Source organism: Neoarius graeffei, chromosome 15 (genome assembly GCF_027579695.1).
Source record: "Neoarius graeffei isolate fNeoGra1 chromosome 15, fNeoGra1.pri, whole genome shotgun sequence".
NCBI classification, from domain to species: Eukaryota; Metazoa; Chordata; class Actinopteri; order Siluriformes; family Ariidae; genus Neoarius; species Neoarius graeffei.
This window is the reverse complement of record NC_083583.1, coordinates 13,063,191-13,090,785: the sequence shown is the minus strand read 5'-3', so window position 1 is coordinate 13,090,785 and position 27,595 is coordinate 13,063,191. Positions and strand designations below refer to the sequence as shown.

The following is a 27,595-nucleotide window of genomic DNA, read 5'->3' as shown; positions in this document are numbered from 1 at the left end:
CATGCAAACTCCGCACAGAAAGGCCCTCGCCGGCCACGGGGCTCGAACCCGGACCTTCTTGCTGTGAGGCGACAGCGCTAACCACTACACCACTGTGCCGCCCGCATTATAATTTACAAATTAAAATGGATTTTTGGGGGGTTAGCACCATTTGGTTTACACAACATGCCTACCACTTTAAAGGTGAAAATTGATTTTTGGGTTTTTTTTGTGACACAAACAATAATTAAAATGAAAAAACAGAAATCTGGTGTGTGTATAGGTATTCACCCCCTGAAAGCCAATACTTTGTAGAGCCACCTTTTGCTGCAATTACAGCTGCAAGTCTCTTGGGTTATGTCTCAGCTTAGCACACCTAGCCACTGGGATTGTTGCCCATTCCACAAGGCGAAACTGCTCCAACTCCTTCAAGTTAGATGGGTTGTACAGCAATCTTCAAGTTATGCCACAGATTCTCAATTGGGTTGAAGTCTGGGCTTTGACTAAGCCATTCCATGTTTCCCTTTAAACCACTCCACTGTACCTTTAGCGGTATGTTTAGGGTCATTGTTCTGCTGGAACGTGAACCTTCGTCCCAGTCTCAAACCTCTGGCCGACTCAAACAGGTTTTCCTCCAGAATTGCCCTGTATTTAGTGCCATCCATTTTTCCTTCAGTTCTGACCAGCTTTTCTGTCCCTGCAGATGAAAAATATCCCCACAGCATGATGCTGCCACCACCATGCTTCACTGTAGGGATGGTGTTCTCAGGGTGTTGGATTAGTGCCACACATGGTGTTTTCCGTGAAAGCCAAAAAGTTCAATTTTAGTCTCATCTGACCAGAGAATCTTCTTCCATGTGTTTGGGAAGTCTGCCACATGCTGTTGGGCAAACTCCAAACGTGCGTTCTTATTTTTTTCTTGAAGCAATGTTTTTTTTCTGGCCGCTCTTCCATAAAGCCCCACTCTGTGGAGTGTATGGCTTAAAGTGGTCCTATGGACAGATACTCCCATCTCCGCTGTGGATCTTTGCAGCTCCTTCAGTGTTATCTTTGGTGTCTTTGTTGCATCTCTGATTAATGCCCTCCTTGCCCGGTCTGTGAGTTTTGGTGGGCGGCCTTCTCTTGTCAGGTTTGTAGTGGTGATACATTCTTTCCATTTTGCTATAATGGATTTAATGGTGCTCTGTGGGATATTCAAAGTTTGGGATATTTTTTATAACCCAACCCTGATCTATACTTCTCTACAACTTTGTCTCTGACCTGTTTGGAGGCTCCTTGGTTTTCATGTCGCTTGTTTAGTAGTGTTACAGAGTCAGGGTCCTTCCAGAACAGGCTGATTTATACAGACATCATATGACAGATCATGTGATACTTTGATTACACTCAGGTGGATCTTAATCAACTAATTATGTGACTTATGAAGTGAATTGGTTGGACCAGCTCTTATTTAGGGGTTTCATACGAAAGGGGGTGAATACCTATGCACACTCCAGATTTCTGTTTTTTCATCTTAAAACAAGATGGCGGCGGCACGGTGGTGTAGTGGTTAGTGCTGTCGCCTCACAGCGAGGGCCTTTCTGTGCGGAGTTTGCATGTTCTCCCCGTGTCCGCGTGGGTTTCCTCCGGGTGCTCCGGTTTCCCCCACAGTCCAAAGACATGCAGGTTAGGTTAACTGGTGACTCTAAATTGAGCGTAGGTGTGAATGTGAGTGTGAATGGTTGTCTGTGTCTATGTGTCAGCCCTGTGATGACCTGGCGACTTGTCCAGGGTGTACCCCGCCTTTCGCCCGTAGTCAGCTGGGATAGGCTCCAGCTTGCCTGCGACCCTGTAGAACAGGATAAAGCGGCTAGAGATAATGAGAATGAGATGAGAAAACAAGATGGCCTTTCGATTTCATAAAATCAGTGAAATTTAGTTCCCTCTGAAATGTGGTCATTGTGATATATGTTTATTTCTGTACTATATCACAAAATATCAGGCCATTCTGTGGCTGGGAAGTTATTTCATTTGAGGGGATTTCCAAGCGAATAACGTGCATGAAATCACTCACTTCGCACAGTCAAGCAGACAGAGGAAGTCCGTGTGCGCATGTGCAGGTTTACCTTCTTCTTCTTCTTTTGGGTTTTACGGCAGCTGGCATCCACAGTGTTGCATTACTGCCATCTACAGGTTTACCTTTGAGCGTGCACTGACAGTTCCATCATTCTGTCGCTAAACGAACAGCTGATCACACCGAGGTGCTCGCTGACCGCCGATATTTATTAGTTTGGTTCTGCGTTTCCTTTCCTTCGCAACATAACGTCTTTTCTTCTCGCTTTCTGTTACTGTAGTCGGGCTTTCACGCTTCATTCTCACACTCACATCCTCCATTTTTCTCTCCTGTTTCAAATTTGTATCTCACAATGCCTTGCGTGAACGGGGAAAGCCCACCACGTGACGCATGACGTAGTATCTTGAATTGGGTCATGGTGAAGCAGGAAAAAAGAGCGGAGAATTTAGGGCCACATGCCCCTAAATTTATTAATTGTTCTATTTAAAAAAAACTAAGAAAACTGGAAGTCTGTGATTCGAATTCAGTAGCTTTCAGTCCACTAAACAAAAATAATTGGGTGACAGAGAAAAATTTTTTTTCTCTTTACAACAGTCTGTAAACGTCTGGGGACTGAGGAGACAAGTTGCTCAAGTTTAGGGATAGGAATGTTAACCCATTCTTGTCTAATGTAGGATTCTAGTTGCTCAACTGTCTTAGGTCTTTTTTGTCGTATCTTCCGTTTTATGATGCGCCAAATGTTTTCTATGAGTGAAAGATCTGGACTGCAGGCTGGCCAGTTCAGTACCCGGACCCTTCTTCTACGCAGCCATGATGCTGTAATTGATGCAGTATGTGGTTTGGCATTGTCATGTTGGAAAGTGCAAGGTCTTCCCTGAAAGAGATGTTGTCTGAATGGTAGCATATGTTGCTCTAGAACCTGGATATACCTTTCAGCATTGATGGTGTCTTTCCAGATGTGTAAGCTGCCCATGCCACATGCACTAATGCAACCCCATACCATCAGAGATGCAGGCTTCTGAACTGAGCGCTGATAACAACTTGGGTCGTCCTTCTCCTCTTTAGTCCGAATGACACGGCGTCCCTGATTTCCATAAAGAACTTCAAATTTTGATTCGTCTGACCACAGAACAGTTTTCCACTTTGCCACAGTCCATTTTAAATGAGCCTTGGTCCAGAGAAGACGTCTGCGCTTCTGGATCATGTTTAGATACGGCTTCTTCTTTGAACTATAGAGTTTTAGCTGGCAACGGCGGATGGCACGGTGAATTGTGTTCACAGATAATGTTCTCTGGAAATATTCCTGAGCCCATTTTGTGATTTCCAATACAGAAGCATGCCTGTATGTGATGCAGTGCCGTCTAAGGGCCCGAAGATCACAGGCACCCAGTATGGTTTTCCGGCCTTGACCCTTACGCACAGAGATTCTTCCAGATTCTCTGAATCTTTTGATGATATTATGCACTGTAGATGATGATATGTTCAAACTCTTTGCAATTTTACACTGTCGAACTCCTTTCTGATATTGCTCCACTATGTGTCGGCGCAGAATTAGGGGGATCGGTGATCCTCTTCCCATCTTTACTTCTGAGAGCCGCTGCCACTCCAAGATGCTCTTTTTATACCCAGTCATGTTAATGACCTATTGCCAATTGACCTAATGAGTTGCAGTTTGGTCCTCCAGCTGTTCCTTTTTTGTACCTTTAACTTTTCCAGCCTCTTATTGCCCCTCTCCCAACTTTTTTGAGATGTGTTGCTGTCATGAAATTTCAAATGAGCCAATATTTGGCATGAAATTTCAAAATGTCTCACTTTCGACATTTGATATGTTGTCTATGTTCCATTGCAAATACAATATCGGTTTTTGAGATTTGTAAATTATTGCATTCCGTTTTTATTTACAATTTGTACTTTGTCCCAACTTTTTTGGAATTGGGGTTGTACCTTTAATTATTGTTTATGTCACAATATAAAAACAATTTGCAAAGTGGTAGGCATGTTGTGTAAATCAAATGGTGCTAAGTCTAACCCTCCAAAAATCCATTTTATTTCCAGCTTGTAATGTGACAAAACAGGACAAACACCAAGGGGGATGAATACTTTTGCAAGGCACTGTAAATTATTTTTTAAGTAACTGTGAGGTTGCACAGGAAGCTGCATGATTCCTTCACCTCACCTTTTGTTCGAATGATTTCGCTGAGAAGGAGACACTTGATAATATAGGACTTCTTGTTGTTATGGTAACGTTGCCACTAAATGCCACTTATTACATGAATACAGTGTAACGGGTTGTCAGGTTTAGGATGCATGTAAACATATATATATATATATATATATATATATATATATATATATATATATATATAAAACATAACATAACTTAGCATGACCAACCAAACACATGATGCCGTTTACTGGACTGTACTCACTGTAGTAATGGGATAGAGTGGGTTCTGAATGGAAAGCAGCAGCACTTTGTTTCCACTGTTGGGGTCGTCTGCGTTTGTGGGCCGTGTGATGCGCTTGCTGGTAGAATAGTTGAAATACGCTTGCTGTCCCGCAATGTACACGGCCTCTCTGGAGCCACAACCCACACAGCGGTCAGCGCTCTCCACGTCCTCGAACTCCACCAGCGCCTGCCTCTTAAATGGCATCATCATCACGTAGCTGCAAGGAGAGACCAGACAAGAAATTATTTTTAAATTATTATTATTATTGTTTAATCCTCCCCTCTTTCTACATAAAACTCCATTTAATGTGATATAAAACGCACGAACTGGATCGCATTTATTCCAGGACCAATACTAATATTTGCCCAGATGGATTTTAGTGATGTAGCACCAGGGTGATAAAAGCTCACAGCAGTCCTTGAGCTGTGAAAATTCATTTCTATTCTTCTCTGTGCACCTTCAACATCAGAGTTAGAGCGTTGCTTTGCATGACATACAAATAATGTTTGATTATAAGATTTGCATCGGCTGGCCATCCTCATGTTTAAGTGGTCTCAGCATCAGCCTCATTTGATGGAGGTTCTGACAATGAATGGTGTTTGGAAGCTTCAGATTCTTTTGGAGAACTGCATTAAAAAAAAAAATGTTGGGCTTTATCACTGTAGGTAGATATCTTATGGAAAATTCTCATTGGCTTCCCATTGAAAATTTTATTGGGAGTCCAGTGAAAATTGGTGAAAAAGTCTATGGTGAATAGAATAGAATAGAATAGAATAGACATGTACTAAATATAGTATAATTTTAATTGGGGCTGCTGAGGGGATGGGGAAAGATCGTGTATAGTACGTGTTATCTCACAAACCTACTGGACTTTATGTATTCTCCACTGCAATCTATCCTTGGAGTTTTTCATTATATTTTTATGAGTGAGTCCTTTATGTGAAATAATCATCAGACGATGCAGAACAAAAAGATTTTATAATACAACTTCATGTATTAATTGGTGCAGGGCTTGAAATTAATTGGCGCAGGGCTTCGACTGCCCGGGATAACCAAATGTTTGGTCTGGAAAAGTCAAATCCGCCTGTCCGACAGGACGAGTTAAATATTTGTTGAAAATCACCATTTTTATAGAAATTATTCAAGAGTTAGATCCATAAAGTTCCAACAAAACTAGCTCAATCCCCTCAGTGAACTGCGCGTTACTGTTTACGAAATTCCGGGTGTGTAAAAATAATCACGTCATAATATCTATTTACAGATTACTAGACTTTGAATTCGTTGCAATCAGAGAAATGGCAATCAAACGATTCAATAAAATAAACATCTGTGGTGAATCTTCATTTCATTTCATTTGGGCATTCATTGTATTTTTCTTTTGTATGGTTCAAATTAACCATCACAAATAAAATATGTCGCAAAATATTTTGTGGGGGGCGGCACGGTGGTGTAGTGGTTAGCGCTGTCGCCTCACAGCAAGAAGGTCCGGGTTCGAGCCCCGTGGCCGGCGAGGGCCTTTCTGTGTGGAGTTTGCATGTTCTCCCCGTGTCCGCGTGGGTTTCCTCCGGGTGCTCCGGTTTCCCCCACAGTCCAAAGACATGCAGGTTAGGTTAACTGGTGACTCTAAATTGACCGTAGGTGTGAGTGTGAGTGTGAATGGTTGTCTGTGTCTATGTGTCAGCCCTGTGATGACCTGGCGACTTGTCCAGGGTGTACCCCGCCTTTCGCCCGTAGTCAGCTGGGATAGGCTCCAGCTTGCCTGCGACCCTGTAGAACAGGATAAAGCGGCTACAGATAATGAGATGAGACGAGATATTTTGTGGGAATTTTACGACAACGCCGAACTCACTCACCATTTGTTTTCATTCACAACGTGATTCTGTCCCTCTTATCATGTCCAACTCGTTTTCTTGTTTTCGGTTTCATTTCTTTAAATTAATTTATACTTCGAGTTTTACTGGATTAATCAAGATTTCATTTTATTTCCTCCAGAAGCTTTGAATTTGGGTGAGTCTAAACTCTTAAAACTGCAGATCAGGTAATGGGCTAGAACAATAACAACACACGCACCATAATGGGGCTTTGGATAGTTTTGATTTATTGTTACAATTAAAATGTAAGTTTTATTGAAAAATTATAAATCATTAAAGGCTAAGGATTATCATAACTATACCTGCTTTTTGATAAACTTTGTGAATCACTTTCCTTTCACTGAACTAGTAAATCCATAGGAATAAAAAAGTGATGGTCTCGACAGGTGAAACATTTTGCTGAGGCCATTATTAAAAAATGTTCTGTTTCCGGTCCACCGGCCGGGTGAGTGCTGTTTGTGCGGTTGAAATTTTTTTTTTAAACGCCGGTTTTTCGACATTTTTTTTCGGGTTTGTAAATCTAAAATCGAACTTGACATTTCCGCATTCCCAGGGCTTTCCACTAAGGCTCATACTAGCCAGCCATGACAAATAAGTAGCCAGCCGGGGGGAGTAAACACAAAATAAACTCCTGTGCACGCAGTTCCCAGGATTAAATGTATTTTCCACAGACCATTTATTTATTCACTTTACTCAAATACAAAGTAAAATGGCAGTAAATCATCTTTCTTTTCTTGCGTATTGCATCATGAGGCGTTCCTGGCTTGTAAATCTCTTATTTTCGGTGCATGACACATTCACGCAGCTGAGCATGCTATGAATTAACAACGACACCGGTCTGCAGTGGGGCTACACAATTACACACTCAGCCAACATTTCTCCATTTGGGTATAAAATACACTCCAACCACTCAGTTTGGGTTCATTTACAACCAACGGTGTCTTTTGATGCCAGCACGTAATTGAACGAGAGAAGACTGGTTTACCGGAGACAAAATAAGCGTCATCTCTGCTTCTGTTCCCTCCGACGGCCCCGACACACTACTGCCTCCGCCGAGTGCGTGCACGCACACCGCATGTCAGGGCCGCGGATGAGTTACTCTCCCTTGATCAACGAAGTCGGCGGGGAATTTGTGGTTATTATCGGTACAAACAGCGCGAATCACAACTTAAATGAGTGCGGTTCAGTTTGACATTATTGTCAGTCCGTTAGATAAACATTTAATTTTATTAAAATCGAAAATTAATATTTAGAGCCTGTGGGCTACAAAAATAATAGTCATTAAAGTAGCTGGCTGGACTTAATTGTGTAGTCGGCTGTATGGCCGGCAGCCGGCGCTTGTGGAAAGCCCTGCATTCCGCGCAGAATATAGAACTGAATCAGCTCTGCGCATGCGCCGTGCGGCACAAAAAAACGGCAGCCACCATGAAGGAAGGCGATCCGGAGTTTTCAAACATTTGCTTAAGTGTGAAATCGCAAAATGGCATTCTAGCGAACAACAAAATAGTAAAGATTCAGAAAAACAAATCATTCAGTGATCATTTTAATAGTGTAATTTCATCCGAACTAGGCCTAACGGTCGATTTAGAACTACAAAAAGCCCGTGTGTCGGACATTTTAAGTACCTTTGTAAAAGTTTTGCAAATGTTGCAGTCAGCATTTAAAATGCTAACTTAGAGTTTTTGTCCAAGTTTCAGTTGATTAAACTGTCATATTTTATTAAATGTGTCTGCTTTTGTAATAAAAAAGTACTGAAAGAAAAATCAAACACAGCATTGAGATTTCTTATCTATCCATATATATATATATATATATATATATATATATATATATATATATATATATATATATAAAAAATCCCTCCCTCCCGACTGAAAATTTTTTTGCTCACCCGGTGGACAGGAAACGGATTTTTTTTAAGGATGGCCTGATGATCCGACTGGACGAGTGAATTAAAAAGTTAATGTCGAGCCCTGTGACGACTACTTAAATTTCATTAAAGTCTTTCACACCACAGCGCTGTTGAATTCTCAAATCTGATTCGTCAGAAGGTGTTGATTACTGTTCTATAGCAGTCGCTCTGACAGCAGTTCCAGCTGTAATTCAAACGGCAGGTGCGCTTGTTCTAATGCATTATCGTTTCTATAGTAACGGCTCGTTCGGAGGGGCTTGTATGATGGATATTAATATGGTGAGGGTTCTTTTGTTCAAGATGATGTTTAACATTGTAACGTTCAGCACTTCTCAGTCTTCAGGATAGAGGACTTTGCTCTTTCTGGTTTCTCAGTAACATGATAAGAGAGAGAAACCAGAGAGGCTGGTAAGGGAGGGAGATGTTTACAGCTTCTATAACATAAGTAGTAACAGCTGGTAGCTTGTTTCACGGATGTTCTACAACGTTAAATGCAACTATAAATGGATAAAAAAAAAAAGCACGAGACGTTCTTTAATAAATTTCAGGATAGTAACCGCATCACAACAATTATTTTCCTCCAACGGCACACCCTGTTGTGTTTTATTTCTTACACGGGATCCTACGGGATTCATGGAAATTTTATGGAAGTGCCATTTGAAATGCCATTCACCTACATCTCAAAGACATGTTGGGCTTCAGATGGAGGAATACTAGGAATTTTCATGGCGTCCAGTATATACAAAATATATTTCACATGATTGTAGCATCTCATCTTGTAAACAGAGGGGAACCGTCAGGGCCCTCGAGGCCTTCAGAGAAGGCCCAAACATATCAGCGTTTCAAATGTTATGTTGAATTTCTTTCATTCTTTCATAATTTAATCCTAATTATTCTCTTCTAATTCTAATTTGGACTCATTTTCTATCAAATTTGCTTTAGAAATGAAAGGGTTACTGTCCTGAAAACATTAAAATCGAGTTATCCAATGAGATTATTTTGCTTGTTGTCTCTAGGCTGAGAAGAGTTTAGAGCTGCTCACTCATTGGTTCGGACTTCATTGCCAGGACAGAAGGCCATGGCAGTGTATGTTTATGTCGGAAGTGACAATCAGATTTTGATTAATAGTGGGAGGGATCAAAAATTTATCGCCCAACGCAAGCTTAACTGCGAATCAGCGCCGTCGGCGCAGCAGTGAAGTCACCTTCCAGCCAGTGTAGCGTTCATCAGTAGTGTTAGCGAATGCTAACAAAGCGATCAAGCCAGTGCTGTCGAGAGCAAGTAGCACAGGCTAACGACCGAGAAACTAAGATTTCTGTCTCCACACTCTTCTTCCACGCTGCACGCTCGCTACAGTATTTTTCACTCAGACTTAAGTATTCATTTCCCCGTGTAACTTACTTTTAAAATCAACATTGACAGCTACACACAACAGTGCGACCTGGCAGCCTGCTGCTAATCCCTTGCAAAATCCTTTGCCCTGTTGCTTTTTTGGTGTGTCTGCCTGAAGTCCCAGCTCTAATAGTAATGGTTTGCCACTGCTTGTACACTACCGTTCAAAAGTCTGGGGTCACTTTGAAATGTCCTTATTTTTGAAAGAAAAGCACTGTTCTTTTCAATGAAGATCACTTTAAACTAATCAGAAATCCACTCTATACATTGCTAATGTGGTAAATGACTATTCTAGCTGCAAATGTGTGGTTTTTGGTGCAATATCTCCATAGGTGTATAGAGGCCCATTTCCAGCAACTCTCACTCCAGTGTTCTAATGGTACAATGTGTTTGCTCATTGCCTCAGGCCAAGTTTACATTAGACCGTATCTGTCTCGTTTTCTTCGCGGATGCACTGTCCGTTTACATTAAAACGCCTGGAAACGCCGGGAAACGGGAATCCGCCAGGGTCCACGTATTCAATCTAGATCGTGTCAGCTCCGGTGCTGTGTAAACATTGAGAATACGCGGATACGCTGTGCTGAGCTCTAGCTGGCATCGTCATTGGACAACGTCACTGTGACATCCACCTTCCTGATTCGCTGGCGTTGGTCATGTGACGCGACTGCTGAAAAACGGCGCGGACTTCCGCCTTGTATCACCTTTCATTAAAGAGTATAAGAGTATGAAAATACTGCAAATACTGATGCAAATACTGCCCATTGTGTAGTTATGATTGTCTTTAGGCTTGCCATCCTTCCACTTGCAAGTGGTAAGTGATATGCGCTGGGATCACACACACAGCGTCTCAGTCCCGAATCACAGCTTGTGCACTTCACTCGCGCGCTCTGTGAGCTGCGCAGGGCCGGAGTGCGCACCCTCCAGAGGGCACTCGCTGTTCAGGGCGGAGTGATTTGGAGCGCAGGATGCCTGCGGAGCCGAGCGTATCCGTGTATTGGCGTTGCTGTGTGCACGCAAATCGTGTATTGGTGTTGCTGTGTGCACACTAATCGTTTTAAAAACGTTAATCTGATGATCCGCTGATACGGTCTAATGTAAACCCCACCTCAGAAGGCTAATGGATGATTAGAAAACCCTTGTACAATCATGTTAGCACAGCTGAAAACAGTTGAGCTCTTTAGAGAAGCTATAAAACTGACCTTCCTTTGAGCAGATTGAGTTTCTGGAGCATCACATTTGTGGGGTCGATTAAATGATCAAAATGGCCAGAAAAATGTCTCGACTATATTTTCTATTCATTTTACAACTTATGGTGGGAAATAAAAGTGTGACTTTTCATGGAAAACACAAAATTGTCTGGGTGACCCCAAACTTTTGAACGGTAGTGTAGCTAATCCTAACACTGGAATAGCCTCGTCTTTCTCTTTCCCGGCGAACAAAAAATGGTTGTGGACATGCACAGCAGAAAAGTTTTCTCACTGAATATTCATATAAGCTCTGACGCATGACGTCGTGTTGTCTTGACAACCATGCAATATCGTAAACCATATTCAACACTCATTCTCCACTGAATAGAGTGACATAATACAGGTAGGATAAGCAATATGCTAACATTATTGCATCCTATCAAACCAAATTAATGAAGCCCACTAGAAGGGAATAGAACAGGTTTTTATTCCACTGAAAAAAGTATCGTGTATGTATAATAATTCACATGATTGCAGCATCTCATCTTGGAGATATACATGGCAGTGTTGCAGCCGAGTCACTAAACCTCGAGTCCGAATCCAGTCTCAAGTCCCCAGTGTTCAAGTCCAAGTCAAGTAAAAAATTTCAAGTCGATTCCGAATCCAACACTCCAACCGCACCATTTGACGGTGGCTGTTTTAGCGCCATTAACATTAGTTTGCTCCTGAACATGACGTATGAACAGGTGAATGTGCTTCTCTTTATCAGGGAGTGTGAAGTATTCTGTCAGAGATGGTTGGGAGACGGATGTAAGTGCAGAAGGTGTGTTTATTAATACAAGTGAAGACGGTAAACAATCCAGAACGGCAGGCAAAATCGCAAAACGGTGAAACAGGCAACAGGTCCAGCGAGACACAAACAGGCTATCGTAGACTCGGCAGAATCAAAGACGAGAAACAGGAAATCAGGGATCAGGAAACCAAACAAGGAAATAAGGCTTGATAATGTGTCAGCAGTGCAACTCAATACTTCGCAAAGTAAGTGTGTTTTCACAGTTTTTATATCGGCGTGCTGATTGCGCTTTGATCCTGTGCAGGTGCGAGCCGTTTACAGCGTGCGCACTGTCTAGAGCACACCCGAGTCTATCTGATGCACGCGCCAAGACACGCAGATGTGACACTCTTACATGAAATTAATAGAAAAATTAATGTAGATATAAATATCTTAGGCGGCACGGTGGTGTAGTGGTTAGCGCTGTCACCTCACAGCAAGAAGGTCCTGGGTTCGAGCCCCGGGGCCGGCGAGGGCCTTTCTGTGTGGAGTTTGCATGTTCTCCCCGTGTCTGCGTGGGTTTCCTCCGGGTGCTCCGGTTTCCCCCACAGTCCAAAGACATGCAGGTTAGGTTAACTGGTGACTCTAAATTGAGCGTAGGTGTGAATGTGAGTGTGAATGGTTGTCTGTGTCTATGTGTCAGCCCTGTGATGACCTGGCGACTTGTCCAGGGTGTACCCCGCCTTTCGCCCGTAGTCAGCTGGGATAGGCTCCAGCTTGCCTGCGACCCTGTAGAAGGATAAAGCAGCTAGAGATAATGAGATGAGATAAATATCTTATGCCAAATTATTATGGCATGTTACAAAAAATAAAGAAAAAATCCGAGTCCTCGTCTCCAATTTACGAGTCCGAATGCAGTTAAAGCACGAGTCCGAGTCCAAGTCTGAGTCATCAGTGCTCAAGTCCAAGTCAAGTCACGAGTCTTTAAAATCAGGGCACGAGTCGGACTCGAGTAATACAAGCCTGATACATGGGATGACTCAGGAACTCCCAGTGACAGCCCGTGGAAGTTGGAACGTTTCCATAATGTCATAAATCTACTCCACTGTGAATGTGAAAATGAAACAGTCATCACACCAAACTGAGATCACCTTTGATCATTTTTGACTACCACTCTTTTTCTCCTCTTTAGACGAACAGTGCTATTTACTTCCTGTTTCTTGTTTTGCAGTCTCGTATCGTCTAACTTCGTCTCACTGCAGTCTCAAGTTAACGCGGCAGTTCTGGGAAAGATCTACTGAGGCTTAAACACAATGTCACAGCCTGCCGCTTCCTATAAGACGTTCTCACAGAGTCCTTCGCTGATGTTCCTGCCAGCCTAAAAATACCCTAATGCACTACTCTATTTCCACTCAGCTGCACCGGAAAGAAGCACCATGCTTAATCCCGTGCCATCCGATACCCTCCGAACATCATTATCACACACTGACCTTATCCGGGATATCTAAAGGCAGGGGGAGAGCAATCAAAACGTTTCATGATACGGCAGCTCACACAAGCTAAACTCTTTTCTTGTGTATCTCTCCAAGTCCCCCGAATATTATTAATTCCACTGTAAGGCGACCTTCAGTTTGAAAAAGAGCTACATGAATTTTGTATATTCAACGCTCAGCAGTATGAATTTTTTACATGGAGGACTCATGAATTATCTTGAACACATCTAAAATTATGTTAAAATGTTTTATACATTAAAAAAAAAAAGAAAGGGCTATTAAGTCTTTCACTGACCAAGTGTTCATATAATTAAAAACACCTTTCATTTCAGCAAGGAAGCCAGAACCTCCTGCCAAGAACAGCATCTCTAAGATGAAAACAGGGACCAAAGCCTTCCTCAAGCACTCGCCCTTCGGAGAGAGAGAATGATCTCACTCATGCTGTCATGTTCTCGAAATACATACAATGGGAGCAAGTTGAAAGAGAAGCCAAAATGCATTTTATACAATGTCCTCTTTATCCCAAATCAGCCAAGACACGATTTTTATCTGACATTTGCTTTTATTTTTCATTTTGCCCTGGAGCTGTAAAGCAACTTTAGCCCCTCTCGATTACGTTCATTATGTCTTATATTAGATATGGTTAGTTTTTTCTTTTTTATCAGACATCTAGTTTTAGGGGCGGCATGGTGGTGTAGTGGTTAGCGCTGTCGCCTCACAGCAAGAAGGTCCTGGGTTCGAGCCCCGTGGCCGGCGAGGGCCTTTCTGTGTGGAGTTTGCATGTTCTCCCCGCGTCCGCGTGGGTTTCCTCCGGGTGCTCCGGTTTCCCCCACAGTCCAAAGACATGCAGGTTAGGTTAACTGGTGACTCTAATGCCGCTTTTCCACTACAAACGCGGCTGAGTCGGGCTGAGCCGTGCCGTGCTGAGTCGGGCTGAGCGGGGCTGTTGGAGTTCCATTTCGACTACAACCGCGCTGAACCGTGCTGGCTGGAAGTGGGTGGACACATTGGGTGGAGTTAGCGAAAGTGGGTGGACGCCACGTGATGTCGTTAAGCGGCGCAAACAGTGACATCAGTGATCTTTTAAGCGGTAGTCTCACGACCCGAATAGTAAACAATAAACATGGAGGACATGGAGTCGTTAGTGTTGCTGGTCTTGGTGCTGTGGCTTGTTGTCACCGACAACGCCAACAGATACTGGCAAGAGCGTATAGATGAGGCGAGGCGCATAAGGCTTCATAATTCTCGTAATTCTCCTTCTTCCAGGTTTGCGGTGTTTACAGATCCCAGCGCGCTCGCGGGGCGTGTGTGGGCATGTGAGGACACTCCTCCTCACCAATCAGTGCACAGGGGAGTGTCTGCTCACGCCCCCAGCCTCACTCGGCACGGTTTGGCTCGCTTCAGCCCCACTCCAAAACCGTGCGAGTTTTAGGGGCTAAGCAGGGCTGAAGCGAGCTGAGTCGTGCTGTTTTTTGGTAGTCGAAACGCGAGCCGTGTCGGGCTGAAGTGAGCTGAAGCGAGCTGAAGTGAGCTGAAAAAGGGTAGTGGAAAAGGGCCATAAATTGACCGTAGGTGTGAATGTGAGTGTGAATGGTTGTCTGTGTCTATGTGTCAGTCCTGTGATGACCTGGCGACTTGTCCAGGGTGTACCCCGCCTTTCGCCCGTAGTCAGCTGGGATAGGCTCCAGCTTGCCTGCGACCCTGTAGAAGGATAAAGCGGCTAGAGATAATGAGATGAGATGAGATGAGATCTAGTTTTAGGTTTGTTTACCTGACATGTTTCGGCGTACGTAACTGTCGTCTTCCTCAGAGTGTCACCGGATGTTGTTGGTGACGCATCTTATCAGCTGATGTTTCCGAAGGCGGGACCTTCCTGTCTGGTTTGACAGGTCGGTCACGTCTTCTACTGTCTGTTCGTCCCCTGCAAGATGGCACTCCAGGTATGGGAGAGCACGTATGCTCCCTCATCCCGGTTGATGGTCCTCGGGCTTCGCTTTCGGATCTCCATGGCCTCCCTGATCCAGCGCTGATGTTTATTATCTTCTGTGCGGATGACTCTGGCATTCCCCCAGTCCATAATGTGATTTTCTCTTTTGCAGTGATCTGTTATGACTGACTTATAATTTTCCTGTTGTGCCTTTTCTTTTATTGTTCGGGTTTGTCTTGTAGCTGTCTCCTTTTCGCACTCTTTCTTATGTTCATTTTTCCTTGTGGTGAAGCTCCTTCCTGTCTCCCCAATGTAAGTTTAATTGCATGATTGGCATGGAATCTCATATATGGTGTTGCATTTGTTTTCCGGATGTATTCTGTCTTTGGGATGAGCCAGGATCTGACATGCTCTCCCATACCTGGAGTGCCATCTTGCAGGGGACGAAGAGACAGTAGAAGGCGTAACCGACCTGTCAAACCAGACAGGAAGGTCACGCCTTCGGAAACATCAGCTGATAAGATGCGTCACCAACAACATCCGGTGACACTTTGAGGTGGGGTTTACATTAGACCGTATCAGCGGATCATCAGATTAACGTTTTTAAAACGATTAGTGTGCACACAGCAACGCCAATACACGATTCGCGTGCACACAGCAACACCAATACACGGATACGCTCGGCTCCGCAGGCATCCTGCACTCCAAATCACTCCGCCCTGAACAGCGAGTGCCCTCTGGAGGGTGCGCACTCCGGCCTTGCGCAGCTCACAGAGCGCGCGAGTGAAGTACACAAGCAGTGATTCGGGACTGAGCCGCTGTGTGTGTGATCCCAGTGCATATCACTTACCACTTGCAAGTGGAAGGATGGCAAGCCTAAAGACAATCATAACTACACAATGGGCAGTATTTGCATCAGTATTTGCAGTATTTTCATACTTTTATACTCTTTAATGAAAGGTGATACAAGGCGGAAGTCCACGCCGTTTTTCAGCAGTCGCGTCACATGACCAACGCCAGCGAATCAGGAAGGTGGATGTCACAGTGACGTTGTCCAATGACGATGCCAGCTAGAGCTCAGCACAGCGTATCCGCGTATCCTCAATGTTTACACAGCACCGGACCAGACATGATCTGGATTGAATACGTGGACCCTGGCGGATTCCCGTTTCCCGGCGTTTTAATGTAAACGGACAGTGCATCCGCGAAGAAAACAAGACAGATACGGTCTAATGTAAACTTGGCCTGAGGAAGACGACAGTTATGTATGTCGAAACATGTCAGGTAAACAAACCTAAAACTAGGTGTCCGATAAAAAAGAAAAAACTAACCATAACTTTAGCCCCATTTAAAAAATATGCTTTTGTACATACTGTACTAAATTAATTAACTGCGGAATAAAACACGAAGGGATTATGCTGTTATAGGAAAATAATCAACGACAAGATGGTGTGATGCGGTCTGACTCAGAGCAGGGTTCATTTTACCACCCTGAGGTTGATTATTTTCCACATCCTGAAAGGATTTATTCCTTTTAAAACACAGCAATTTGCAAACTATTTTTTTAAAAATGTTATTCGCAAACGTCATATTTTATATCCATTTATAGTTACTTTTAATGTTGTCAAACGTGTGAAACAAGTTAGTTCCTCTCATCACTAGCCATAATTATCCAACTTTTTATGTTACCAAGAAACTGGACACTCGTCTATCCTGAAGACTTTCCCATGGTGGAAAACCTACTGACTGTTACAAAGCAGTGAAACTGGAGACTCCTTCCATAAATGTTAACTAAACATCTCCTTACCCAAGACTTCATCATATCAGCATTTATTAGCTTTAGATAATGTGGCTCGTCCACCACCGTCCACCAAGTACTTCTAAACGAGGTACCTGTATTTTTCTCCCTCTAACACTCTGACAGATCAGAGAGATCGAAAGCTTTCAAGGAATACAACCCCAATTCCAAAAAAGTTGGGACAATGTGTAAAACATAAACAAAAGCAGAATATGATGATTTGCAAATCTTGGAAACCCAATATTTCATTGAAAATAGGACAAAGACAGCATATCAAATGTTGAAACTGAGAAAATGTATTGTATTTTGAAAAATATGGTTAAAAGGAGCATCCCAGAGAGGCGGAGTCTATCAGAAGTAAAGATGGGGAGGGGTTCACCGCTTTGTGAAAGACTGCGTGGGCAAACAGTGCAACAATTTAAGAATAATGTTTGTCAGTGTAAAACTGCAAAGAATTTGGGAATCACGTCATCTGTGGTACATAATATCCTTAAAATATTCAGAGAATCTGGAGAAATCTCTGTATGCAAGAGACAAGGCTGAAAACTGACACTGGATACCTGTGATCTTCAGGCCCTCAGGAGACACTGCATTAAAAGCAGACGTGTCTGTAGTGGAAATCACTGTATGGGCTCAGGAACACTTCAGAAAACCATCGTCTGTGAAAACAGTTCATTACTGCATCCACAAATGCAAGTTAAAACCAGATATAAACAATATCCAGAAACACCGCCACCTTCTCTGGGCCCGAGCTCTTTTACCATGGACTGAGGCGAAGTGGAAAATTGTCCCGAGGTCTGACGAAACAAAAGTAGAAATTATTTTTAGAAATCATGGACACCACGTCCTCCAGGCTAAAGAGACGGATCATCTGGCTTGTTATCAGTGCACAGTTCAAAATCCAGCGTCTGTGATGGTATGAGGGGGCATTAGTGCACAAGACATGGGGAGCTTGTACATCTGGGAAGGCATCATTAATGCTGAATGATATCTACATGTTTCAGAGCAATATGCTGCCATCCAGACAAAATCGTTTTCAGGGAAGGCCTTCCTTCTTTCAGCAAGACAATGCCAAACCGCTTTCTGCACATATTAAAACTGCATGACTATGTAGTAAAAGAGTCCGGGTGCTAAACTGGCCTGCCTGCAGTCCAGACCTGTCTCCCATTTAAAACATTTGGTGCATTATGAAGTGTAAAATACGACAAAGGAGACCCCAAACTGTTGAGCAACTGAAATTGTATATCAGGCAAGAATGGGACAACATTTCTCTTTCCAAACTACAGCAATTAGTCTCCTCAGTTCCCAAACGAGCCCTGTGATGACCTGGCGACTTGTCCAGGGTGTACCCCGCCTTTCGCCCGTAGTCAGCTGGGATAGGCTCCAGCTTGCCTGCGACCCTGTAGAAGGATAAAGCGGCTACAGATAATGAGATGAGATGAGTTCCCAAATGTTTACAGAGTGCTGGTAAAAGTAGAGGTGATGCAACACGGTGGTAAACATGCCCCGTCCCAACTTTTTTGAAACGTGTTGCTGACATCAAATTCAAAATGAGCATATAGTTTTCAAAAAATAAAAAAAATTGTCAGTTTCAACATTTGATATGTTTGTACTATGTCGTTGTACCATTTTCAATGAAATATAGGGTCTCCATGATTTCCAAATCATCATATTCTATTTTTTATTTATGTTTTACACAGTGTCCCAAATTTATGGACTTGGGGTTGTAAATACCTCCACCAACTTTGTTGGAGGAGGTTGTGTTTTCGCCTTCATTTGTTTATTGTTTGTCTGTTCCCAACATAACTCAAGAAATAGTGAATGGATTTTGATGAAATTTTAAAGAAAGGTGAGCCATGGGCCAAGGAACAACTGCTTAGATTTTGATGCAAATCCAGATATGTGGCTTGGCGGAGGTATTCACTCTACCGAGTATCCTTCTTGTTTGTCCTGTTGTTTGTTCGTGGTTAAGAAAGAAAGAAAGAAAGAAAGAAAGAAAGAAAGAAAGAAAGAAAGAAAGAAAGAAAGAAAGAAAGAAAGAAAGAGTAGTAAGGAAACAGGGAACATGGCAGAGAAAAAGACAGGAAGGAAGGAAGGAAGGAAGGAAGGAAGGAAGGAAGGAAGGAAGGAAGGAAGGAAAACCTAAGAAACAAGAGAAACAGGAACCAATAGGGCAACAGGAAAAGTGTGAAAAGAAAGAAAGAAAGAAAGAAAGAAAGAAAGAAAGAAAGAAAGAAAGAAAGAAAGAAAGAAAGAAAGAAACAGGGAACGTCAGAGAAAAAGAGAGGAAGGAAGGAAGGAAGGAAGGAAGGAAGGAAGGAAGGAAGGAAGGAAGGAAGGAAGGAAGGAAAACCTAAGAAACAAGAGAAACAGGAACCAATAGGGCAACAGGAAAAGTGTGAAAAGAAAGAAAGAAAGAAAGAAAGAAAGAAAGAAAGAAAGAAAGAAAGAAAGAAAGAAAGAAAGAAAGAAAGAAAGAAACAGGGAACATCAGAGAAAAAGAGAGGAAGGAAGGAAGGAAGGAAGGAAGGAAGGAAGGAAGGAAGGAAGGAAGGAAGGAAGGAAGGAAAAAAGACATACGAAACACAAGAAACAGGAACCAGTAGGGCAACAGGAAAAGTGTGAGAAAGAAAGAAAGAAAGAAAGAAAGAAAGAAAGAAAGAAAGAAAGAAAGAAAGAAAGAAAGAAAGAAAGAAAGAAAGAGGAAACAGGAAGTAGTAAGGAAACAGGGAACATGGCAGAGAAAAAGACAGGAAGGAAGGAAGGAAGGAAGGAAGGAAGGAAGGAAGGAAGGAAGGAAGGAAGGGATAAGAAACAAGAGAAACAGGAACCAATAGGGCAACAGGAAAAGTGTGAAAAGAAAGAAAGAAAGAAAGAAAGAAAGAAAGAAAGAAAGAAAGAAAGAAAGAAAGAAAGAAAGAAAGAAAGAAAGAAGCAGTTGTTTGTTCATGGTTAGTTAAGTGAACATTACAGGATTTGCAGCTTAATGAAAGTGCTAAAGTGCTGCACAATAAAAGCACGGTGATTCGACTCGCAATAAACAGACATGAAAAATTCTTCTCCAAGTAAAATGAAAAAAAGAAGCTGCTGAGTGAAGCAGTGTGTAGAGCTGCGAGAATATAATGGCACTGACATGCTCTTATTGGAAATTAATCAGTGTTGGGGTGATAACAGTAACTCTGCTTTGCATCACACCACCTCGTCGTTGATTACTTTCCTGTAACCACATCCTGTTGTGATTTATTCCAGTCACAGTACACACTATCAGAGTTTGTAGCCTTGGCAGACTGACAGTAGAGAAGACAGATGAGTAGAGATTTGAAGAGTACATGAGGCGCAACTCATGGATTAAAGATTTTATGAATCTTGATCCAAACAAGATCATAAGGAGAGTTATTAAAAGAAGGCATGAATTGTATTGATATATTATGTTCGTTTATCCACTTTTTGTGTGTCACTTTAATTCATGAAACTCTCCCAGAGGAGTGTGTTTGAGATTAACCCAGTTTATTACTGCACTATAGCCACCGCCTTCATCACGTCCTTATTAAGAGTTCATTGGTATTCATTCCAGCCAAGAGATGCTGACTTCAAAGTGCAAGACATATCTTTGATTATATCAGTCACTAATTTGAAAGCTTTAGTTTAAATTATTAAAACCTTATGCTCAAAGTCCTGAATCAGTTTATAGACATGATGAAGATTTATTCTCCTATTTCTATCTGTAATTTATTACACTGCAGGTGATCTGACTGATCCCATTGATCTGTTTGTTCCCATAAATCTTATTGATCCCATTGATCAGTTTGACCCATTTGATCTCACTGATGCATTTTACCTCAGTGATCTTTGTGAATCTCATTAATCTATTTGATCTCACTGATCGAGAACAGAACAGATTGATCCAAAATTTGAAAAACATTTTTTACCAGATGTTTCCAAACTTCTCCAAAGCCTCCACCAGGTCAGCTTCCACCACCGACTCACACAGTCCCCGAACATGGACCACGGGGGACGGTGCAATCCTGTGGGTCTCATCCCCATGATCCTGCAAACCAAGAAAGCACACTGATTAGGAGAGAAAGTGGAGAAATATCACGTGAATGGTGTACGTTAGGTAGAGCAGCGGTTCTCGACTCCTCTTGCCTCAGGATCCACATTAATTGTTCATGATTAAGCTGCAACTGGAATGGAGTTTAACTTTCCAAACCTTCTCATTTATTTCCCAAAATGAACAGTGCAATAACAGACAAGGTCCTATTCATGCACTAAAACGGTGAACAAAATGAGCTTTTCTTTATCTAATTTTAAACCCTACAAAGGCAGACAAACAGATTAAATCCTCCAAAACTAAAACACTGCTTTTATCACTGCACTGATAGAATAATATTTCAGTATGGAATACCAGGACATGCTCCAGTGTTAACAACTAGAGCCACATTTCTTGAAAGAAAGAAAGAAAGAAAGAAAGAAAGAAAGAAAGAAAGAAAGAAAGAAAGAAAGAAAGAAAGAAAGAAAGAAAGAAAGAAAGAAAGAAAGAAAGAAAGAAAGAAAAGTAGTATAGAAATGGGAAAAGTGAAAGAAAGAAAGAAAAAGAAAGAAAGAAATGGAAAAAGTGAAAGAAAGAAAGAAAGAAAGAAAGAAAGAAAGAAAGAAAGAAAGAAAGAAAGAAAGAAAGAAAGAAAACAGGAAGTAGTATGGAAATGGAAAGAAAGAAAGAAAGAAAGAAAGAAAGAAAGAAAGAAAAAGTAGTATAGAAATGGGAAAAGTGAAAGAAAGAAAGAAAGAAAGAAAGAAAGAAAGAAAGAAAGAAAGAAAGAAAGAAAGAAAGAAAGAAAGAAATGGAAAAAGTGAAAGAAAGAAAGAAAGAAAGAAAGAAAGAAAGAAAGAAAGAAAGAAAGAAAGAAAGAAAGAAAGAAAGAGGGAAAATGGCAGAGAAAAAGACAGGAAGGAAGGAAGGAAGGAAGGAAGGAAGGAAGGCATAAGAAACACAAGAAACAGGAAACAGTAGGGCAACAGGAAAAGTGAGAGAAAAGAAAGAAAGAAAGAAAGAAAGAAAGAAAGAAAGAAAGAAAGAAAGAAAGAAAGAAAGAGTAGTATAGAAATGGGAAAAGTGAAAGAAAGAAAGAAAAAGAAAGAAAGAAAGAAAGAAAGAAAGAAAGAAAGAAAGAAAGAAAGAAAGAAAGAAAGAAAGAAAGAAAGAAAGAAATGGAAAAAGTGAAAGAAAGAAAGAAATGGAAAAAGTGAAAGAAAGAAAGAAAGAAAGAAAGAAAGAAAGAAAGAAAGAAAGAAAGAAAGAAATGGAAAAAGTGAAAGAAAGAGTGAAAGAAAGAAAGAAAGAAAGAAAGAAAGAAAGAAAGAAATGGGAAAGTGAAAGAAAGAAAGAAAGAAAGAAAGAAAGAAAGAAAGAAAGAAAGAAAGAAAGAAATGGGAAAAGTGAAAGAAAGAAAGAAAGAAAGAAAGAAAGAAAGAAAGAAAGAAAGAAAGAAAGAAAGAAAGAAAGAAAGAAAGAAAACAGGAAGTAGTATGGAAATGGGAAAAGTGGAAGAAAGAAAGAAAAAGAAAGAAAGAAAGAAAGAAAGAAAGAAAGAAAGAAAGAAAGAAGTAAGCAATCAGAAAACATGAATAAAGTAGAAAGATAAAAATAAAAGATTGAGTGGGAGAATGTGAGAAAATGTCAGAAACAGAGAGAAAAAGGATGAAAAGAAAAAGATGAAGAGAAAAGCAGAACAGTACCACAGGAATCAGGAAAGAGAAAGAACAGTGGTGTGTTTAATGCCACGAGGTTGATTTGAATCGAATCTGTGTATTGGGTTTAACGGGTTAAAGACGCCTCTCAGATCCAAACACACAGTCCAACTCTGAACGCGACTCCTGGGACTCAGTGAGCGACTGAGATCAAGAGTTTCGCTCAACACCACACTCGCACTGTAACATCTCAGTGGTGTTTTCGATCTCAGAGACAGCGTCTCCTGGAGGAGGTCAGGAGCTGAGAGGAAACGACACAGATGGATCTAAAGACCTCTGGGAGCATTAGGCAGCACTGGAGCTTCATCGTGTACGAGCTGAACACCGAACCCAGGCAGAGAGAGAAACGCTCAGCGCTGTGATGCACGACGCCTCATAACACTTTCAGTATTAACACCAGTGTTTAGAAGAAGAAAAAGAAGCCTTTATTTGTCCCATGCACACTCAAGCACAGTGAAATTCAGCCTCTGCATTTAACCCATCTGAAGCAGTGAACACACACATGCGCACACACACACACACACGAGTGAACAATGAGCGCACACACACACACATACACACACTCAGAGCAGTGGGCAGCCATGCTACAACACCCAGGTAGCAGTTAGGGGTTCGGTGCCTTGCTCAAGGGCACTTCAGCCCAAAGCCGCCCCATGTTAACCTAACCGCATGCCTTTGGACTGTGGGGGAAACCGGAGCACCCAGAGGAAACCCACACAGACACGGGGAGAACATGCAAACTCCACACAGAAAGGCCCTCGCCAGCCTCTGGGCTCGAACCCGGAACCTTCTTGCTGTGAGGCAACCGTGCTAACCACTCCACCACCGTGCCGCCCAAGCTCTGAGCTCGGAGATATTGAAGTGAGAGACACTCTGCATGACACACAGTGAAAAGCAACTGGTTAAGTGCAGAAGTGCGAGTCACAACGTGCAACAGGGAAGAGAGTAAACAGTACAGCAGGATTATGAAAACATGAGGTTTCCCGTCAATAGTGCAAACTTCCCTAGTCACCAGTTTCCCATCACCACTGATCAGTGAAGCAACTCGTCTGAGTACCAACATCCATCCATCTATCCATCCATTATCTGTAGCCGCTTATCCTGTACAGGGTCGCAGGCGAGCTGGAGCCTATCCCAGCTGACTATGGGCGAGAGGCAGGGTACACCCTGGACAAGTCACCAGGTCATCGCAGCTGAGTACCAACATTTAAAATGTCATTAACGCCAACAGTAAAACATGATCAAAATAACAGCGGGAAAAAAAAAACACACCCAGCTGTAATCATCTTCCCAACAACATCAGCTTTTCTTATACAGTAGAACGGTGCAGATTAAAAAGGCATTCACACCCAACATGAACTCCTGCTCATCTAAAACCCAAATAAATCATTTCGAATGTTTCCTTCAGACAGCAATAATGTGGAAATATTCCTACAGTGAAGAGGAGGACACACTCGAGGCTCAAATAACGATAATAACTAAGGAAGGAAGGAAGGAAAAGAAAAATGAGAAATAAGAAAAGAAACAGAGGGAGAAAAGACTACGGAATTAATCATAAAGAGGGAAAGATGAAAAAGAATTCTAGAATATCAGGACGTGAAAGAAAGAAAGAAAGAAAGAAAGAAAGAAAGAAAGAAAGAAAGAAAGAAAGAAAGAAGTCAGGAAACGGGGAACATGGCAGTGAAAAAGACAGAGGAAGGAAGGAAGGAAGGAAGGAAGGAAGGAAGGAACATGAGAAACAGGAAACAGTAGGGCAACAGGAAAAGTGTGAGAAAGAAAGAAAGAAAGAAAGAAAGAAAGAAAGAAAGAAAGAAAGAAAGAAAGAGGGAAAATGGCAGAGAAAAAGACAGGAAGGAAGGAAGGAACACAAGAAACAGGAAACAGTAGGGCAACAGGAAAAGTGTGAGAGAAAAAGAAAGAAAGAAAGAAAGAAAGAAAGAAAGAAAGAAAGAAAGAAAGAAAGAAAGAAAATGGCAGAGAAAAAGGAAGGAAGGAAGGAAGGAAGGAAGGAAGGAAGACAAGAAACATGAGAAACAGGAAACAGTAGGGCAACAGGAAAAGTGTGAGAAAGAAAGAAAGAAAGAAAGAAAGAAAGAAAGAAAGAAAGAAAGAAAGAAAGAAAGAAAGAAAGAAAGAGGGAAAATGGCAGAGAAAAAGACAGGAAGGAAGGAAGGAACACAAGAAACAGGAAACAGTAGGGCAACAGGAAAAGTGTGAGAGAAAAAGAAAGAAAGAAAGAAAGAAAGAAAGAAAGAAAGAAAGAAAGAAAATGGCAGAGAAAAAGGAAGGAAGGAAGGAAGGAAGGAAGGAAGGAAGGAAGACAAGAAACATGAGAAACAGGAAACAGTAGGGCAACAGGAAAAGTGTGAGAAAGAAAGAAAGAAAGAAAGAAAGAAAGAAAGAAAGAAAGAAAGAAAGAAAGAAAGAAAGAGGGAAAATGGCAGAGAAAAAGACAGGAAGGAAGGAAGGAAGGAAGGAAGGAAGGAAGGAAGGAAGGAACACAAGAAACAGGAAACAGTAGGGCAACAGGAAAAGTGTGAGAGAAAAAGAAAGAAAGAAAGAAAGAAAGAAAGAAAGAAAGAAAGAAAGAAAGAAAGAAAGAAAGAAAGAAAGAAAGAAGTAGTAAGGAAACAGGAAACATGGCAGAGAAAAAGACAAAGGAAGGAAGGAAAAAAGATATAAGAAACATGAGAAACAGGGAACAGTTTCTCATGTTTCTTACCAACAGGGAAAGTGTGAGAGAAAAACAAAGAAAGAAAGAAAGAAAGAAAGAAAGAAAGAAAGAAAGAAAGAAAGAAAGAAAAAGCGGAGAAAGAATACAAGAATATCAAATCATGCAAATCACAGGACAAAGAAAGAAAGAAAGAAAGAAAGAAAGAAAGAAAGAAAGAAAGAAAGAAAGAAAATCAGACTAAAGTGAATAGGTCATCATGGTGGAACTCATCTCATCTCATTATCTGTAGCCGCTTTATCCTGTTCTACAGGGTCGCAGGCAAGCTGGAGCCTATCCCAGCTGACTACGGGCGAAAGGCGGGGTACACCCTGGACAAGTCGCCAGGTCATCACAGGGCTGACACATAGACACAGACAACCATTCACACTCACATTCACACCTACGCTCAATTTAGAGTCACCAGTTAACCTAACCTGCATGTCTTTGGACTGTGGGGGAAACCGGAGCACCCGGAGGAAACCCACGCGGACACGGGGAGAACATGCAAACTCCGCATAGAAAGGCCCTCGCCGGCCACGGGGCTTGAACCCAGGACCTTCTTGCTGTGAGGCGACAGCGCTAACCACTACACCACCGTGCCGCCCATGGTGGAACTGTTATCAGAAATTACTCTCTCTACCCATCTTTCTAGTCTCTCTCTCTCTCTCTCTGAGCTACTCTGAGGCATGTATTTCTGTCTCTGTGGCTGTGTAAAGGCCGAGCCGCAGACATGCAGGCCACCGCATCACAACCTTTCAGGCTATCTGAGAAATGCACTTCTGCAATAATGTGTCTTAGAGCAGTCAGTAGTCTCACACACACACACACACACACACACACACACACACACAGGCTAAGCATATGAGCACTGAGTCAGTAATATTTACAGCAGTGTACTGGCTCGACCGTATATTTAATCCTCCTCTGTTACATAGTTCAGAATCCCACAGTGTAAAATCCTCGACCTCACCGTAATACAGAATATATACAGAAGCAACTGAGCAGGACACAGCAAATACTGTACATTTACACCACAGCGCTGTTAAATTCTCAACTGTGATTGGTTGGAAGGTGTTGATTAATTTCCTCCAGCAGCAGGTCTGATTGCGCGCCAGCTGGAACTCGGCTAATGCAGTACGAGATCACTGATTATCACTGATTATCACTGATATGGTGACGTTTTCTGTGAGGAGATGTTTATTTCACAGTTTTGGACGGAGCCTCCAGTCCTGGAGCTTTTCCATCATGAGAAAGACTTTGTTGAAAATAATTATTTCTTGACGAGAGATTTGTTTTTCTCTGAATAAATTTATTTCAATTAAAGGTTGGATTTTTCTCATTTTTTCAGTGTGAGATGACGCGACTTCACCAAAAGGGGGATTTTTTTCAAAGCCTTCTTTCTAATCTTGGAGCTATATCGGGTATATATTAGGACTGTCAAACAATTTTAAAAAATTAATCGCGATTAATCTCAGAATTTCATATAGTTAATCGCGATTAATCGCATTTTTTAAATCTATGTAAATGAATAAGGCTTTTAAAGTGAAATGTTACAATTAAAATGGTGAACACATTTTATGCTAAAAGTACTCGTTAAAAACTGCTGGGATAAGAGAAAATGGTAAGGGAGTTTATTCACTCACATACTCGGCAGTACTGAACATACAAAACACAAAATTGGATTTTGTGACGGATTAGGGAGCTGTAGTCTCAAATATAAAACATGTAGTCACATACTACTGTGTCTCAGTTCAGACATGTGTGACAAAAGACAATAAAAATGAAATAAAACTTCAATTGTGCTGGAGTTGTATTCAGTCACAGCCTATAGGACTTCACAGTGCTGTGCAAACAAAAATAAATTGCAGTTGGACTTCAATAAAGACATTTAGTGTCCTATCACAGTGCTACAGCACACTGAAATCTCACTTTACAAAAGTATAAGTGCATACCAAAACCAACTCAATCACCATACAGGGGCGCAGATAGGATTTTTGAACTGGGGGGGACTGAGCTGTCAGCAAATGATTGTATATATATATATATATATATATATATATATATATATATATATATATATATATATATATATATGAGTGATTCCACGCTTATGGGTACTGAAATGGGGACATGAACTTATTTTTAAAAATTCACCTAAAACCGTTTCTTTTTTTTACCATCAGGTCACAAAACATGTAATCTTTAATGAATGATATGTTAAAAGATAACTTTAATTTTCTGAGATGTAATAAAAACATATTTATATGCCAAGGTCAGAACGTAACAGAAGTGTTGTGGACATA

At 41.7% G+C, this 27,595-nt stretch overlaps 1 protein-coding gene across 2 annotated transcripts in view; it reads right to left on the bottom strand.

The window, feature by feature from the left end:
- The window catches only part of LOC132899179 (heterogeneous nuclear ribonucleoprotein L-like), a 242,033-nt gene that overhangs the window by 64,228 nt on the left and 150,210 nt on the right, over positions 1-27,595 (bottom strand). For both annotated transcript variants that reach the window (XM_060940878.1, XM_060940879.1), the window contains exons 2-3: positions 20,761-20,879; positions 4,459-4,696 (exon numbers count right to left, since the gene is read on the bottom strand). In XM_060940878.1, coding sequence (XP_060796861.1) covers positions 4,459-4,696; positions 20,761-20,879 — 357 coding nt within the window. The remainder of the gene's footprint in view (positions 1-4,458; positions 4,697-20,760; positions 20,880-27,595) is intronic.